This window comes from Pseudophryne corroboree, chromosome 8 (assembly GCF_028390025.1).
Source record: "Pseudophryne corroboree isolate aPseCor3 chromosome 8, aPseCor3.hap2, whole genome shotgun sequence".
Lineage (NCBI taxonomy): Eukaryota > Metazoa > Chordata > Amphibia > Anura > Myobatrachidae > Pseudophryne > Pseudophryne corroboree.
This window is the reverse complement of record NC_086451.1, coordinates 135,938,809-135,957,892: the sequence shown is the minus strand read 5'-3', so window position 1 is coordinate 135,957,892 and position 19,084 is coordinate 135,938,809. Positions and strand designations below refer to the sequence as shown.

Here is a 19,084-nt window from a genome sequence, read left to right as displayed (position 1 = left end):
TTTCTTCCAGAAAGAATTGGCTTCAGTTCCTGAAGTCCAGAAGTTTGTCAAGGGAGTACTGCATATACAACCCCCTTTTGTGCCTCCAGTGGCACTGTGGGATCTCAACGTAGTTCTGGGATTCCTCAAATCACATTGGTTTAAACCGCTCAAATCTGTGGATTTGAAATATCTCACATGGAAAGTGACCATGATGTTGGCCCTGGCCTCGGCCAGGCGAGTGTCAGAATTGGCGGCTTTGTCTCACAAAAGCCCATATCTGATTGTCCATTCGGACAGGGCAGAGCTGCGGACTCGTCCCCAGTTTCTCCCTAAGGTGGTGTCAGCGTTTCACCTGAACCAGCTTATTGTGGTACCTGCGGCTACTAGGGACTTGGAGGACTCCAAGTTGCTAGATGTTGTCAGGGCCCTGAAAATATAGGTTTCCAGGACGGCTGGAGTCAGGAAAACTGACTTGCTGTTATCCTGTATGCACCCAACAAACTGGGTGCTCTTGCTTCTAAGCAGACGATTGCTAGTTGGATGTGTAGTACAATTCAGCTTGCACATTCTGTGGCAGGCCTGCCACAGCCAAAATATGTAAATGCCCATTCCACAAGGAAGGTGGGCTCATCTTGGGCGGCTGCCCGAGGGGTCTCGGCTTTACAACTTTGCCGAGCTGCTACTTGGTCAGGGGCAAACACGTTTGCTAAATTCTACAAATTTGATACCCTGGCTGAGGAGGACCTGGAGTTCTCTCACTCGGTGCTGCAGAGTCATCCGCACTCTCCCGCCCGTTTGGGAGCTTTGGTATGATCCCCATGGTCCTGACGGAGTCCCCAGCATCCACTTAGGACGTCAGAGAAAATAAGAATTTACTTACCGATAATTCTATTTCTCGTAGTCCGTAGTGGATGCTGGGCGCCCATCCCAAGTGCGGATTGTCTGCAATACTTGTACATAGTTATTGTTACAAAAATCGGGTTATTATTGTTGTGAGCCATCTTTTCAGAGGCTCCGCTGTTATCATGCTGTTAACTGGGTTCAGATCACAGGTTGTACAGTGTGATTGGTGTGGCTGGTATGAGTCTTACCCGGGATTCAAAATCCTTCCTTATTGTGTACGCTCGTCCGGGCACAGTATCCTAACTGAGGCTTGGAGGAGGGTCATAGGGGGAGGAGCCAGTGCACACCACCTGATCCTAAAGCTTTTACTTTTGTGCCCTGTCTCCTGCGGAGCCGCTATTCCCCATGGTCCTGACGGAGTCCCCAGCATCCACTACGGACTACGAGAAATAGAATTATCGGTAAGTAAATTCTTATTTTTGCATTCTTACAAATTAATTTTAGCATACTGCTTTTCTCGTCTCTTAGCAAACAAAATGATTTCAGAAACACGAGTGTCAAGACATGATTTAAAAGGAATTAATATATCTATCAAAATTCCAAAATTATATTGTAGCTCTAAATCTGACTGAGTGTATCCGGAAAGCAGTTAAGATGCCGAGGTTAGATTTAGGCACTAAGGGGGAAGGGTTAGGATGTGGGGAAGGGGGAGGCACCACAGGGGCGGAGGATAGGGTTAAGCTACAGGAACGGAGGATTTGAGGGGGTAGGGGAGTTTGGGGGTAACATACTTACCTCACCAATGTCGGGATTACAAACATCAGGATGCAGGTGTTGGTATTGTACGCGGTCAAGCGTACTGAAGTCGTGTATCCATATGAATATTCTTTCTATTGTAGCTAATTAGAATTCTTTTTTTGTTAAATTCGTAGGCAAGTATTCTCTTACATGAAATGTTATAACATTCCTGTGTGTGCATATGTCTGTTTGTTGCGTTCATAGTGATAACTTTGAAAGCTTCGTACAGTGATCAGATTGCCAAGAACTGTAAGTAATTGTTCTGAGACGAACCTCCTATCCTAATCCTTTGTATCTTTCCTCTGTAGGTGACCTCCTTGCAGGAGCAACTTGAGGCCCTAATAGAGAAGTGAGGCACCAAGTACCAGTACTGCACATACACTTAGGGGTATATTTACTAAAGTGCGTTCTTTTCTTCTTCTTTTTTTAGAAAGGTATATGTTGCCCATAGCAACCAATCAGATTCTAACTATTATTTATCCAGGACCTTCTGGAAGACAAGTAGAATCTGATTGGTTGTCATGGGCAACATCTCCACTTCTTAAAATCTGCAGTATAGTAAATATATACCCTTTACTATCTGTGCCTCACGCAACACTGCAAATACCCAATTGGCACAACGGATTCCATAAGGATATATCATTGTAAGATGTTTGATATATACGATTCTTTTCAGTATAAGAACTTTGGTCTTTGTTGCAACTCCCAATAGAGATTACATGCACTGGTTTCTCCCACGCCAGCTGACTGTGAGCACAATGACCAGCCAGTGATGAACCGCAGTAACTGCAGAGTTTGCCCTTATGCGTGGGGCATCGTTGTTTACTTAATGTTGAGGAAATGTGTTTTGCTTTTCTTTGTTTTTTACCCTTTTATGAAGACTTGTGAATAAAGCCAGAAACTGAAGAAATATGTCTACTGAGCATTTTTAGTACCCATAAATGAGAAATACTGAAGTCCAGTACTGCAAATCCACTGCAGAGTAAAGCTGGCCATACACCAGACCAACTCTCATCCAAATGCTTGGAATGAAAATCTGATACTGTATCAGACCAAATGACAATCGGCAATTTGCTGCCAAACATCGGAAAACAGGCATTCTGTCAAATTGGTTAAATCTATTTGATTTAAACAACTTGTCTATAGAAGTATTTGTCCATTTTCCAGTGTTTGGAAGCAAATTGCTGGTTGATTTGCTTCCATACATTACCAGATTTTCATTTCCACCAGCCAACTAGTTAGATGAAAGTTGGTTTGGTGTATGGCCAGCACATGATCTAGACCAGGTCTGGCTAACATATGGCTTTCTAGCTGTTGTAAAACTACGAATCCCAGTTTTGCTATTAGGGAAGGTCGAAACTGTGACAGGGCATGCTGGGATGTGTACTTTCACAACAGCTGGAGAGCCACAGGTTGGCCAGGCCTGATCTAGACATACCAGTTATGCGCCTTTTTGGTCCTAAGTCTCCATAGGCATTCAGTGAGCGAATTACCATCTAAGACCATTGTGCAACATAAAAATGTAAATTAAATGTTCTAAATTGGTAACGAACACTATAAGCAAGACCTTATTGATTACATGGCACTTCAAGGGGCAATCCATGTTAAGAAAACCAATGTTAATCTTGTATGATTAATTATATCTACATAAAAAGTAACCTAACTCCACCCTGGCATTTAGCTGCCCTGTCTGTCATGTAGATGTTACCACCAGTCAGCACAGCTCTAACATCTGGTTCTGTCTCCATTCCTGATCAGAGCTGTGGCAAGGTGTCATGGTGCCTGGAGCAAGGTATGTTTCGTTGCTCCCTCCCCTGTATTGAATTGGGGGCGTGGCCACCAGGGCCGGTTCTAGACCTTGTGGCATCCAGGGCGAAAGTTTCCTTTGGCGCGGCGCCGCCCCCCCCCCAGGTTACACATAGTGCGTGCAGCAGAAAATAGGAGTGTGGCTTCATAGGAAAGGGTCGTGGCCACAGTTATGCCCCCTGTAGTTATGGCCCCTGTAGCTGTGCCCCCAGTAGGTTTGCCTATAGTAGCTGTGCCCCCTGTAGCTGTGCCCAGAGTAATTATGCCCCCTCTAGCTGTGCCCGTTGGTAGCACCGCAAACGTATAAGAAAACAATACAAAAAAAAACTCACCTGGCCGCGTCTCCTCCCGTCCATGTGATGCATGACGTCACACGCAAGTCACGGAGCGCAGGGGAGTGGGAGACTTGATGCAGCTCGGGCTTCCAGCTGTCAGTCACTGACAGCTGCGGCTGCGAGCTGCAGCTCCCTGTACTGTCTTGGGTGCCTGGAGCTCGAGCTCCACCGGAACCGCCCTCCCTACGCCCCTGATAACACTTATCTGTCACCTGAGAATGGGGAAGCTGCCTCTGCATTGACCATAGAATAAATGGCTTCCTCAAATAATAAGAATTTACTTACCGATAATTCTATTTCTCGTAGTCCGTAGTGGATGCTGGGGACTCCGTCAGGACCATGGGGAATAGCGGGCTCCGCAGGAGACAGGGCACATCTAAAAAGCTTTTCTCTATCGTCCTAAGTGGATGCTGGGGTTCCTGAAAGGACCATGGGGAATAGCGGCTCCGCAGGAGACAGGGCACAAAAGTAAAGCTTTTACAGGTCAGGTGGTGTGTACTGGCTCCTCCCCCTATGACCCTCCTCCAGACTCCAGTTAGATTTTTGTGCCCGGCCGAGAAGGGTGCAATTCTAGGTGGCTCTCATAAAGAGCTGCTTAGAGAGTTTAGCTTAGGTTTTTTATTTTACAGTGATTCCTGCTGGCAACAGGATCACTGCAACGAGGGACAGAGGGGAGAAGAAGTGAACTCACCTGCGTGCAGGATGGATTGGCTTCTTGGCTACTGGACATGAAGCTCCAGAGGGACGATCACAGGTACAGCCTGGATGGTCACCGGAGCCACGCCGCCGGCCCCCTCACAGATGCTGAAGCAAGAAGAGGTCCAGAATCGGCGGCTGAAGACTCCTGCAGTCTTCTTAAGGTAGCGCACAGCACTGCAGCTGTGCGCCATTTTCCTCTCAGCACACTTCACACGGCAGTCACTGAGGGTGCAGGGCGCTGGGGGGGGGCGCCCTGGGAGGCAAATGAAAACCTTTAAAAAGGCTAAAAATACCTCACATATAGCCCCAGAGGCTATATGGAGATATTTACCCCTGCCTAAATGTACTAAATAGCGGGAGACGAGCCCGCCGAAAAAGGGGCGGGGCCTATCTCCTCAGCACACGGCGCCATTTTCTGTCACAGCTCCGCTGGTCAGGAAGGCTCCCAGGTCTCTCCCCTGCACTGCACTACAGAAACAGGGTATAACAGAGAGGGGGGGCAGAATAAATGGCAATATATTAATATAAAAGCAGCTATAAGGGAGCACTTAATCATAAGGCTATCCCTGTCATATATAGCGCTTTTTGGTGTGTGCTGGCAGACTCTCCCTCTGTCTCCCCAAAGGGCTAGTGGGTCCTGTCTTCGTATAGAGCATTCCCTGTGTGTCTGCTGTGTGTCGGTACGTGTGTGTCGACATGTATGAGGACGTTATTGGTGTGGAGGCGGAGCAATTGCCAAATATGAGGATGTCACCTCCTAGGGGGTCGACACCAGAATGGATGCCTTTATTTGTGGAATTACCGGATAGCGTCAACTCGCTTAAGCAGTCGTTTGCCGACATGAGGCGGCCGGACACTCAATTAGTGTCTGTCCAGGCGCCTCAAACACCGTCAGGGGCTGTAAAACGTCCCTTGCCTCAGTCGGTCGACACAGACCCAGACACAGGCACTGATTCCGGTGGTGAAGGTGACGAATCAACCGTATTTTCCAGTAGGGCCACACGTTATATGATTTTGGCAATAAAGGAGATGTTACATTTAGCTGATACTACAGGTACCACGAAACAGGGTATTATGTGGGGTGTGAAAAAACTACCAGTAGTTTTTACCGAATCAGAAGAATTAAATGACGTGTGTGATGAAGCGTGGGGTGCCCCGATAAAAAACTGCTAATTTCAAAGAAGTTATTGGCTTTATACCCTTTCCCGCCAGAGGTTAGGGAGCGCTGGGAAACACCTCCTAGGGTGGACAAAGCGCTAACACGCTTATCAAAACAAGTGGCGTTACCCTCTCCTGAGACGGACGCACTTAAAGATCCATCAGATAGGAGGATGGAAAATATCCAAAAAGGTATATACACACATGCAGGTGTTATACTACGACCAGCTATTGCGACTGCCTGGATGTGCAGTGCTGGGGTAGTTTGGTCAGAGTCCCTGATCGAAAATATTGATACCCTGGACAGGGACAATATTTTACTGTCGTTAGAACAAATAAAGGATGCATTTCTTTATATGCGTGATGCACAGAGAGATATCTGCACACTGGCATCACGGGTAAGTGCTATGTCCATTTCGGCCAGAAGAGCTTTATGGACACGACAGTGGACAGGCGATGCGTAGAGGAGTTATTTGAGGTCGGTCTATCGGATTTGGTGGCCACGGCTACGGCCGGGAAATCCACCTTTCTACCTCAAGTCACTCCCCAACAGAAAAAGGCACCGACCTTTCAACCGCAGCCCTTTCGTTCCTTTAAAAATAAGAGAGCAAAGGGCTATTCATATCTGCCACGAGGCAGAGGACGAGGGAAGAGACAGCAACAGGCAGCTCCTTCCCAGGAACAGAAGCCCTCCCCGGCTTCTACAAAAGCCTCAGCATGACGCTGGGGCTTCGCAAGCGGACTCGGGGGCGGTAGGCGGTCGTCTCAAAAATTACAGCGCGCAGTGGGCTCACTCGCAGGTAAATCCCTGGATCCTGCAGATAATATCTCAGGGGTACAGGTTGAAATTAGAGACAGAGCCACCTCGCCGTTTCCTGAAGTCTGCTTTACCAACGTCCCCCTCAGAAAGGGAGACGGTTTTGGAAGCCATTCACAAGCTGTATTCTCAGCAGGTGATAGTCAAGGTACCTCTTCTACAACAAGGGAAGGGGTATTATTCCACTCTATTTGTGGTACCGAAGCCGGATGGCTCGGTAAGGCCTATTCTAAATCTGAAGTCCTTGAACCTATACATAAAGAAGTTCAAGTTCAAGATGGAGTCACTCAGAGCAGTGATAGCGAACCTGGAAGAAGGGGACTTTATGGTATCCTTGGACATCAAGGATGCGTATCTCCACGTTCCAATTACCCCTCACACCAGGGGTACCTCAGGTTCGTTGTACAAAACTGTCACTATCAGTTTCAGACGCTGCCGTTTGGTTTGTCCACGGCACCTCGGGTCTTTACAAAGGTAATGGCCGAGATAATATTTCTTCTTCGAAGAAAAGGCGTATTAATTATCCCATACTTGGACGATCTCCTAATAAGGGCAAGGTCCAGAGAACAGCTAGAGATGGGTTTAGCACTATCTCAAGAGGTGCTAAAGCAGCACGGATGGATTCTGAATATTCCAAAATCCCAATTAATGCCGACAACTCGTCTGCTGTTCCTGGGGATGATTCTGGACACAGTTCAGAAAAAGGTTTTTCTTCCCGAAGAAAAAGCCAAGGAGTTATCTGACCTGGTCAGGAACCTCCTAAAACCAGGAAAGGTGTCTGTACATCAATGCACAAGAGTCCTGGGAAAAAATGGTAGCTTCTTACGAAGCAATCCCTTTCGGCAGATTCCATGCAAAGGGATCTGTTGGATAAATGGTCAGGGTCGCATCTTCAGATGCACCTGCGGATAACCCTGTCGCCGAGGACAAGGGTATCCCTTCTGTGGTGGTTGCAGGAGGCTCATCTATTGGAGGGCCGCAGATTCGGCATACAGGATTGGATCCTGGTGACCACGGATGCCAGCCTGAGAGGCTGGGGAGCAGTCACACAGGGAAGAAATTTCCAGGGAGTGTGGTCGAGCCTGAAAAAGTCTCTTCACATAAGCATTCTGGAACTAAGAGCAATCTACAATGCTCTAAGCCAGGCGGAACCTCTGCTTCAAGGAAGACCGGTGTTGATCCAGTCGGACAACATCACGGCAGTCGCCCATGTAAACAGACAGGGCGGCACAAGAAGCAGGAGGGCAATGGCAGAAGCTGCCAGGATCCTTCGCTGGGCGGAGAATCACGTGATAGCACTGTCAGCAGTATTCATCCCGGGCGTGGACAACTGGGAAGCAGACTTCCTCAGCAGACACGACCTTCACCCGGGAGAGTGGGGACTTCATCCAGAAGTTTTCCACATGCTATTAAACCGTTGGGTAAAACCAATGGTGGACATGATGGCGTCTCGCCTCAACAAAACACTGGACAGGTATTGCGCCAGGTCAAGAGATCCGCAGGCAATAGCTGTGGACGCGCTGGTAACACCTTGGGTGTACCAGTCGGTATATGTGTTTCCTCCTCTGCCTCTCATACCAAAGGTATTGAGGATTATACGGCAAAGAGGAGTAAGACTAGTGGCTCCGGATTGGCCAAGAAGGACTTGGTACCCGGAACTTCAAGAGATGGTCACGGACGATCCGTGGCCTCTACTTCTGAGAAGGGACCTGCTTCAGCAGGGTCCTTGTCTTTTTCAAGACTTACCGCTGCTGCGTTTGACGGCATGGCGTTGAATGCCAGATCCTAAAAGGAAAAGGCATTCCAGAAGAAGTCATTCCTACCTTGATAAAGGCAAGGAAGGAAGTCACCGCGAAGCATTATCGCCGTATTTGGCGAAAATATGTTGCGTGGTGCGAGCAGCGGAGTGCTCCGATGGAGGAATTTCAACTGGGTCGTTTTCCTACATTTCCTGCAATCAGGATTGTCTATGGGTCTCAAATTGGGATCTATTAAGGTTCAAATTTCGGCCCTATCAATATTCTTCCACAAAGAATTGGCCTCAGTCCCTGAGGTCCAGATTTTTATCAAAGGAGTACTGCATATACAGCCTCCTGTGGTGCCTAAGGTGGCACCGTGGGATCTAAATGTAGTTTTAGATTTCCTCAAATCCAATTGGTTTGAACCACTAAAGAATGTGGATTTGAAATATCTCACATGGAAAGTGACTATGTTACTGGCCCTGGCTTCGGCCGGGAGAGTATCTGAACTGGCGGCTTTGTCTTATAAAAGCCCTTATTTAATTTTCCATTCGCCATAGGGCAGAGCTGCGGACGCGTCCGCATTTTCTCCCTAAGGTGGTATCAGCGTTTCACCTGAACCAGCCTATTGTAGTGCCTGCGGCTACAGACGACTTGAAGGACTCCAAGTTGTTGGACGTTGTCAGAGCCTTAAAAATATACATTTAAAGGACGGCTGGAGTCAGAAAATCTGACTCGCTGTTTATACTGTATGCACCCAACAAGTTGGGTGCACCTGCTTCTAAGCAGTCGATTGCTCGTTGGTTTTGTAACAAAATTCAACTTGTACATTCTGTGGCAGGCCTGCCACAGCCTAAATCTGTTAAGGCCCATTCCGCAAGGAAGGTGGGCTCATCTTGGGCGGCTGCCCGAGGGGTCTCGGCATTACAACTCTGCCGAGCAGCTACGTGGTCAGGGGAGAACACGTTTGTAAATTTTTACAAATTTGATACCCTGGCAAAGGAGGACCTGGAGTTCTCTCATTCGGTGCTGCAGAGTCATCCGCACTCTCCCGCCCGTTTGGGAGCTTTGGTATAATCCCCATGGTCCTTTCAGGAACCCCAGCATCCACTTAGGACGATAGAGAAAATAAGAATTTACTTACCGATAATTCTATTTCTCGGAGTCCGTAGTGGATGCTGGGCGCCCATCCCAAGTGCGGATTATCTGCAATACTTGTACATAGTTATTGTTAACTAATTCGGGTTATTGTTTAGGAAGCCATCTTTCAGAGGCTCCTCTGTTATCATACTGTTAACTGGGTTTAGATCACAAGTTGTACGGTGTGATTGGTGTGGCTGGTATGAGTCTTACCCGGGATTCAAAATCCTCCCTTATTGTGTACGCTCGTCCGGGCACAGTACCTAACTGGAGTCTGGAGGAGGGTCATAGGGGGAGGAGCCAGTACACACCACCTGACCTGTAAAAGCTTTACTTTTGTGCCCTGTCTCCTGCGGAGCCGCTATTCCCCATGGTCCTTTCAGGAACCCCAGCATCCACTACGGACTCCGAGAAATAGAATTATCGGTAAGTAAATTCTTATTTTTAGGTCACATGGTGTGTACTGGCTCCTCCCCCTATGACCCTCCTCCAAGCCTCAGTTAGGTACTGTGCCCGGACGAGCGTACACAATAAGGAAGGATCTTGAATCCCGGGTAAGACTCATACCAGCCACACCAATCACACCGTACAACTTGTGATCTGAACCCAGTTAACAGTATGATAACAAAACGAAGTAGCCTCTGAAAAAATGGCTCACAACAATAGTAATAACCCGATTTTTGTAACAATAACTATGTACAAGCATTGCAGACAATCCGCACTTGGGATGGGCGCCCAGCATCCACTACGGACTACGAGAAATAGAATTATCGGTAAGTAAATTCTTATTTTCTCTAACGTCCTAGTGGATGCTGGGGACTCCGTCAGGACCATGGGGATTATACCAAAGCTCCCAAACGGGCGGGAGAGTGCGGATGACTCTGCAGCACCGAATGAGAGAACTCCAGGTCCTCTTTAGCCAGAGTATCAAATTTGTAAAATTTTACAAACGTGTTCTCCCCTGACCACGTAGCTGCTCGGCAAAGTTATAATGCCGAGACTCCTCGGGCAGCCGCCCAGGATGAGGCCACCTTCCTTGTGGAATGGGCATCTACATATTTCGGCTGTGGCAGGCCTGCCACAGAATGTGCAAGCTGAATTGTACTACAAATCTAGCGTGCAATAGACTGCTTAGAAGCAGGAGCACCCAGCTTGTTGGGTGCATACAATATAAACAGCAAGTCAGACTTTCTGACTCCAGCCGTCCTAACTATATATATATATATATATATATATATATATATATATATATATATATATATATATATATATATATATATATTTTTAGGGCCCTGACAACGTCTAGTAACTTGGAGTCCTCCAAGTCCCTAGTAGCCGCAGGCACCACAATAGGTTGTTTCAGGTGACAACGCTGACACCCCTTTAGGAAGAAACTGGAGACGAGTCCCAGTTCTGCCCTGTTCAAAAGGAAAATTCTAATATGGGCTTTTGTAAAACAAAACCGCCCATTCTTTTTGACAATCGCCTGGCCGAGGCCAGGACTAACAACATGGTCACTTTCCATGTGAGATATTGGTCAACAGCATGGTCACTTTCCATGTGAGATATTTCAAATCCACAGATTTTAGCGGTTCAAACCAATATGATTTTAAGGAATCCCAACACTATGTTGAGATCTCACGGTGCCCCTAGAGGCACAAAAGAACTGTATATGGAATACACCCTTTACAATCTGGACTTCAGGAACTGAAGTCAATTTTTTCTGGAAGAAAATCTACAGGGCCGAAATTTAAATCTTAATGAACCCCAATTTGAGACTCAAAACACTCCTGTTTTCAGGAAGTGCAGAATCGACCTAGTTGAATTTCCTTCGTGGAGCCTTCCTGGCCTTACCCACGCAACATATTTTCACCACATGTGGTGATGACGTTGTGCGGTCACCTCCTTCCTGGCTTTGACCAAGGTAGGTATGACCTCTTATGGAATGCCTTTTTCCCTTCAGAATCCGGTATTCAACCGCCATGCCGTCAAACGCAGCCGCGGTAATTCTTGGAAAAGACATGGTACTTGCTGAAGCAAGTCCCTTCTTAGCTCCCCAGGCCCTTAGTCCTCTGTGAGCATCTCTTGAAGCTCCGGGTACCAAGTCCCTCTTGGCCCATCCGGAGCCACTAGTATAGTTCATACTCCTCTATGTCTTATAATTCTCAATACCTTGGTTATGAGAAACAGAGGAGGGAACCCATACACTGACTGGTACACCCACGGTGTTACCAGAACATCCACAGCTATCGCCTGAAGGTCTCATGACCTGGCGGAATACCTGTCCCGTTTTTCGGGCGGGACGCTATCATGTCCACCTTTGGTCTTTGCCAACGGTCCACAATCATGCTGAAAAACTTCCCTATGAAGTTTCCACTCTCCCGGGTGGAGGTCATGCCTGCTGAGGAAGTCTGCTTCCCAGTCGTCCACTCCCGGAAAGAACACTGCTGACAGTGCTATCACATGATTTTCCGCCTAGCGAAAAATCCTTGCAGTTTTGTCACTGCCCTCCTGCTTCTTGTGCCGCCCTTTCTGTTTACGTGGGCGACTGCCGTGATGTTATCCCACTGGATCAATACCGGCTGACCTTGAAGCAGAGGTCTTGCTAAGTTTAGAGCCTTATAAATTTGGTCTAAGCTTATTTATGCAGAGAGAATTCTCCAGACTTAATCACACTTCCCTGGAAATTTTTTCCCTGTGTGACTGTTCTCCAGCCTCTCAGGCTGGCCTCCGTGGTCACCGGCATCCAATCCTGAATGCCAAATCTGCGGCCCTCTAGAAGATGAGCACTCTGTAATCACCACAGGAGAGACACCCTTGTCCTTGGATATAGGGTTATCCGCTGATGCATCTGAGGATGCGATCCGGACCATTTGTCCAGCAGATCCCACTGAAAAGTTCTTGCGGGAAATCTGCCGAATGGAATTGCTTCGTAATAAGCCACCATTTTTACCAGGACTCTTGTGCAATGATGCACTGACACTTTTCCTGGTTTTAGGAGGATCCCGATTAGCTCGGAGAACTCCCTGGCTTTCTCCACTGGGAGAAACACGTTTTTCTGGACTGTGTCCAGAATCATCCCTATGAACAGTAGACGTGTCATCGGAAAAAGCTGCGATTTTGGAATATTTAGAATCCACTCGTGCTGACGTAGAACTACTTAAGATAGTGCTACTCCGACCTCCAACTGTTCTCTGGACCTTGCCCTTATCAGGAAAGCGTCCTTGTTTCCTTTTAAGAAAAATCATCATTCCGGCCATTACCTTGGTAAAGACCCGGGGCGCCGTGGACAACCCAAACGGCAGCGTCTGAACTGATAGTGACAGTTCTGTACCAGGAACCTGAAGTACCCTTGGTGAGAAGGGCAAATTTGGACCTGTAGGTAAGCGTCCCTGATATCCAGTGACACCATATCGTCCCCTTCTTCCTGGTTCGCTATCACTGCTCTGAGTGACTCCATCTTGATTTGAACGCTTGTATGTAAGTGTTCAAATATTTCAGATCTCACCGAGCCGGTTGGCTTCAGTACCACAATATAGTGTGGAATACTACCCCCTTCCATGTTGTAAGAGGGGTACTTTGATTATCACCTGCTGGGAATACAGCCTGTGAATTGTGTGAGGGGGAGATGTCTCGAATTTCCAATGTACACCTGGGATACTACATGTAGGATCCCGGAGTTCCCTTTCGAGTGAGCCCCCTGCGTACTGAAACTCTTGAGATGACCCCCTACCGCACCTGAGTCCGCTTGTACGGCCCCAGCGTTATGCTGCGGACTTGGCAGAAGCTGTGAGGGGCTTCTGTTCCTGGGAATGGGCTGCTTGCTGCAGTCTTCTTCCCTTTCCTCTACCCCTGGGCAGATATGACTGGCCTTTGCCCGCCTGCCCCTATGGGGACGAAAGGACTGAGACTGAAAAGACTGTGTCCTTTTTTGCCGATATGTGATTCGGGGTAACAAAAAGTGGATTTTTCAGCTGTTGCCATGGCCACCAGGTCCGATGGACCGCCCCTTTATACGGCAATACTTCCACATGCCGTCTGGAATCTGCCTCACCTGACCACTGTCGTGTCTTCGTCTGGCAGATATGTAAATCACATTTACTCTTGATGCCAGAATGCAAATATCCCTCTGCGCATCACGCATATATAGAAATGCATCCTTAAAATGCTCTATAGTCAATAAAATCTTGTCCCTGTCAAGGGTATCAAAATTTTCAGTCAGGAAATCCGACCAAGCACCCTCAGCGCTGCACATCCAGGCTGAGGCGATTGCTGGTCGTAGTATAACACCAGTATGTGTGTATATACTGTCATGATATTTTTCAGCTTCCTATCAGCTGGCTTCTTGAGGGCGGCCGTATCTAGAGACAGTAACGCCATGTTTTTATAAGCGTGTGAGCGCCTTATCCACCCTAAGGTGTGTTTCCCAACTCGCCCTTACTTCTGGCGGGAAAGGGTATACCGCCCATAACTTTCTATCGGAGGAACCCCACGTATCATCACACACTTCATTTAATTTATCTGATTCAGGCAAAACTACAAGTAGTTTATTCACACCCTACAAAATACCCTTATTTGTGGTACTTGTAGTATCAGAAATATGTAACAGCTCCTTCATTGCCCTTAACATGTAACTCGTGGCCCTAAAGGAAAATTACGTATGTTTCTTCACCGTCGACACTGGGGTCAGTGTCCATGTCTGTGTCTGTCGACCGACTGAGGTAAATGGGCGTTTTTACAAGCCCCTGACGGTGTCTGAGACGCCTGGACCGGTACTAATTTGTCCGCCGGCCATCTCATGTCGTCAACCGTCTTGCAGCGTGTTGACATTATCACGTAATTCCATAAGTAGACCATCCATTCCGGTGTCGACTCCCTAGAGAGTGACATCAACATTACAGGCAATTTGCTCCGCCTCCTCACCAACATTTTCCTCATACATGTCGACACACACGTACCGACATACAGCACACACACAGGGAATGCTCTGATAGAGGACAGGACCCACTAGCCCTTTGGGGAGACAGAGGGAGAGTTTGCCAGCACACACCAAAAGCGCTATAATGTATATAACAACCCTAGAAGGTGTTGTTTCTATATATGCGCTCTTAATATATCATTATATCGCCAATTTATGCCCCCCTTCTCTTTTAACCCTGTTTCTGTAGTGCAGTGCAGGGGAGAGTGGGAGCCTTCCTCACCAGCGGAGCTGATCAGGAAAATGGCGCTGAGTGCTGAGGAGAATAAGCTCCGCCCCCTTTTCGGCTGGCTTTTCCTCCCGGTTTTTTAATAACTGGCCTGGGTTAAAATACATACATATAGCCTTAATGGCTATATGTGATGTATTTATTTGCCAAATAGGTATTTATATTGCTGCCCAGGGCGCCCCCAGCAGCGCCCTGCACCCTCCGTGACCGTGTCAGTGAGCCGTGTGACAACAATGGCGCACAGCTGCAGTGCTGTGCGCTACCTCTCTGAAGACTGTGAAGTCTTCTGCCGCCTGTTTCCGGACCTCCGTTCCGCCGTCTTTCTTCAGCGTCTGTAAGGGGGATCGGCGGCGCGGCTCCGGGACGAACCCCAGGCTGACCTGTGTTCCGACTCCCTCTGGAGCTCAGTGTCCAGTAGCCTAAGACTTCAATCCTCCTGCACGCAGGTGAGTTGCCAGTCTCTCCCCTAAGTCCCTCGTTGCAGTGATCCTGTCGCCAGCAGGAATCACTGATTAGAAACCTAAAAAAAAACTTTACTAAATAGCTCCTTAAGAGAGCCATCCAGTTTGCACCCTTCTCGGACGGGCACAAAAACCTAACTGAGGCTTGGAGGAGGGTCATAGGGGGAGGAGCCAGTACACACCATGTGACCTAAAAAGCTTTTTAGATGTGCCCTGTCTCCTGCGGAGCCCGCTATTCCCCATGGTCCTGACGGAGTCCCCAGCATCCACTAGGACGTTAGAGAAATATAAATAAAACATTTCTTATAGTAACATTGCCGAATAGCAATGACATTTCATATAGGTCTTTTGTGATTTATGACCAACCATTTACCATAAATTTGAAATGTAATTGTTTGATGAAACTTTGTTACCAACTCTTTATACTGTAAGTGCAATACATAAGTGCACAGTCTAGAACTGCTTCTGGGAGTAGGAGCTGTAGTATGCAGATGGCCACAAAACAAACAAAACATCTTTTTAAATTGCATTTAGTATCCCAAATCTCATGTAGAACATTAACACACTCAGTTATACAGCAATTATTTCAACAGTGACATTTTATAGGGGTAGTTGTTACTTGTGGTTGCAAAAAAATAATTAAGTGCTTAAGATATTTTAATTTGAGTTCTGTTATGGGTTAGATTTGGATAGAAATAGAAAACATTTTCTGTTATTTTGGGCTAGTCAAATAGCTATAACACGCACAACTACCCTAGAAAGCATTGTCCACTTCTCTAGTCTTACTACTGTACATACCTTTTTATCTTTCTACATCTGAACGGCCTGTAACTTTCCTTATCACTTTCCAATACTGTCGTTATACTCCTTTCCTTGTTCCATCCAGCTACAATAGGACATACTGTATGCGACATAGCTCCCTGCAATCTTTCACTAATGCTCTCTGGCTCCTCTCTTTCTATAAAATTTTATCTACATTTTTATTGTGCCTATTAATAATTTAGGAAAATGATAATTAATCAGCTAAACACAAATATAAATGTTTCTTTATTGCTTTAGCTATAACTTATATATCTATAACAGGTTGTTGTTTTTTTACTTTTAAGTGATTTTTGCATTTGTTTGTTAAAGATTAAGGGGTGTATTCATGAAGCAGTGAAAAGAGGGGAGAAGTGAGCCAGTGGAGAAGTTGCCCATGCTATGGCAAGCAATCAGCGGCTACATATAATTTTATAGAACGCACTTTACAAATGTTATCTCAACACTGATTGGTTGCCGTGGGCAACTTCTCCACTGGCTCACTTCTCCACTCTTTTCACTGCTTCCTGAATAGACCCCTAATTCAGATGGCCTAATTTACACAATATTTCACGGTAACAAGTGGTTATACCATTTGTTACAGGCAAAATGGGATTTGTTTTATTGTATATCCTCTTATGCTTTACAAAGAAATGTTTTGTACTGATATTGGTCGTAGATCATTGAAATGGACAGAGCACATAAACCATCCTATCTCCTTTCTCCCTACCACCGATTAGAATTGTATCTATGGGACTATACGTATAATGGGGATCATTCCGACCCGTTCGCACGCTGCTTTTTTTTCGCAGCAGTGCGAACGGGTCAGAACTGCAGCTGCGCGCGGCCCCAATGCGCATCATTGTCCGGCGAGGGCTGTCGCCAGGCAGCTACCAAAGCAACGACAGAAGTGTTCGCAGTGGCTGGAAGATTGACAGGCACAAGGCATATCTGGGTGTCAACTGACCGTTTTTGGGGAGTGGTGAGGCGAACGCAGGCGTGTCGAGGTGTTTGCAGGGCGAGTGTCTGACGTCAATTTCGGGACCTGACAGGCTGAAGTGATCGCAGTGGGTGAGTAAGTCAGAAGCTGCTCAGAAACTGCACAAAATGTTTTTGCATAGCTCGGCTGCACAAGTGATCGCACCCTTGCTATGCAAAAAAACACTCCCCCCATAGGAGGCATCTATCTGATCGCACGGGCTGCAAAAAGTTGCAGCATGCTATCAATTCGGAATGACCCCCATTGCCCTTCTTGGCAGGTCCTTACAAACCCTCAAAGATTTACAGGTGATCTAAAGGTGCATACACGCTGCGTTTTTGCCCAGCGTGTATGCACAGCGATGATGGCTGACATCGCTGGGCTGAAAAGCGCTCGGTGTATACAGACTGAGCGCTTTCCCCCCCTGCCGAGCGATGTCAGCGGGGGTGAGCGGCTTTCCATAGCAGGACACTGGAAAACCGTTCACCCCGTTCAACTACTGGTAATACCAGTAGATGAATGGCGGCCGCCAGCGATAAAGCGGGAGCGTGCATCAGCGCTCACCGCTTGTGCATACACACTGGGCGGCTTTGAGCTGAAAGCAGCGCAAAACACCAAAAGTGACCTGCTGTCAGCTCAAAATCGCTCAGTGTGTATGGGCCTTAAGTTGTTGTAGTGACTTTATCAGACCTGATGGTGAGGTATAGCACATCCTACCCAAGAATAAAATACAGCAAACACAGAGTAAAACATACTAATCCTCTCATTAACCTTTGTAAAAATTAGTCACATATTTAAAACCATTAAGACATGGGGACAGAAATCATTATTTTGGAGAATGTGAAATTGTTATGAATAAGAACCAGTTGTACCTGTCATGTGTTGTTGTTTTTTTGTTTGTTTTTTAATCACTAGGATTTTGTTTGAACGATAATATGAAATCAAGTCCAGAAAGACTTGTGCTATACATAGAATTATTTTGTTGCTAGTGGTTTTAATAGACCTTGTGAAAGTTACAATACTTTGCTTTACATAACAAAAAGTTTGTTATCCAGAATAGTCTGCTCATAAATTACTTTAAGAAGATCTGTTTTATCCTGATTCTTGGTAGACTATCTGCACAGTAGCAAAACCAAAGCTTGATATATTAATGTTTTTTTAGCAAAAGAACTCTTTTAAAATCAAGAGTGTTCATAGAACGATGTTGACACAGAATCATCACAGCAATGATTGGTGTAGATGAGACATTACAAATAAATCATTGCTTTAAAGGTATGAAACACGGAGCTGTCAGTTCTCGATCATTGATGCACCTTTTAGCATCCCCCCTTCATAGGCTGTAAATTGTATGACGTTTCTGCAAATTGCTCATCCTTTATCTTGTTGACTTGCAGGCTGTGTAGAAGGCACGACCAGTGTCATAAAGGCAGTGTCTTAGACTTGACTCGTGCAATATCACCGTCTAGAACAAAAAACAGATATATGCAAAATTATGGTCATCGCCCGTGGACTAGCAATATATGGTAGCAAAAGGATCTAAACTACTGAAATATAAATGAATAATAGGGCCTGATTCAGAGTTCTACGTTATTGCATTTGCAGCTGTGATCCTGTATGCAGCAAATATGTGAAAATATGCACATGACATAGATGCCTAGATTTATATTGAGACACACACCAAGCAACTGCATACAAATGCGCAGTGGTGGTTGCAGATACTTTGATAAATGACTCATTGACTAAACCTATGCTTGTGGGAATTGAGGCGCTGGCGCCATGTTTTGTGTAGGGATGTGTGCCAGTCCAAATCTCGGGTTTTGAGTTCTTGTTTTGGATCTGTATCTCCTTGTTTTTGGATCTGTATCTCCTTGTTTTTGGATCTGTATTTGTTTTGCCAAAACCTCCCTTACGAGTTTGGGAGTCTAAATTTTTTTATTAAAATTCAAAACATACAATCATAAAAAACAACTACAATCACAGAATTTGGGCATGTTTTTGTTCCTATAGTATTATTAACCTCAATGACATTAATTTCCTGTCATTTTCAGTCAATTTTGACCACCTCACAGCTCACAATATTGTTTCCTATCAGATTAGGCCAAAAGGTTGCACAGAGATAACTGGATGACCAAGCTAAGCGATAGAGGCGGGCGGCATAAACACGTGGCACTTAAACTCCCAAAATAGCACATCTAGGAGTGGCAGACAGGGTGACAGTTTAATAAACTATACAAATGTTTGTTGTCACAGTCAGCAATGCTCCAAACAGCACATAATGCAAAGAAAAGAGGCCCTCCCACCTACCCTTATGTTGTATATATT

At 46.3% G+C, this 19,084-nt stretch overlaps 2 protein-coding genes across 7 annotated transcripts in view; one reads left to right on the top strand and one right to left on the bottom strand.

Annotated features, from left to right (window-relative positions):
- The window catches only part of TAF7L (TATA-box binding protein associated factor 7 like), a 156,127-nt gene extending 153,594 nt beyond the window's left edge, over window positions 1-2,533 (top strand). For all 3 annotated transcript variants that reach the window (XM_063936953.1, XM_063936952.1, XM_063936951.1), the window contains exon 13: window positions 1,932-2,533. In XM_063936953.1, coding sequence (XP_063793023.1) covers window positions 1,932-1,976 — 45 coding nt within the window. In that variant the 3' untranslated portion in view covers window positions 1,977-2,533. The remainder of the gene's footprint in view (window positions 1-1,931) is intronic.
- A 12,966-nt stretch (window positions 2,534-15,499) lies between these two features.
- The window catches only part of DRP2 (dystrophin related protein 2), a 253,788-nt gene continuing 250,203 nt past the window's right edge, over window positions 15,500-19,084 (bottom strand). For all 4 annotated transcript variants that reach the window (XM_063936948.1, XM_063936945.1, XM_063936946.1 and 1 more), the window contains one exon: window positions 15,500-18,224. In XM_063936948.1, coding sequence (XP_063793018.1) covers window positions 18,181-18,224 — 44 coding nt within the window. In that variant the 3' untranslated portion in view covers window positions 15,500-18,180. The remainder of the gene's footprint in view (window positions 18,225-19,084) is intronic.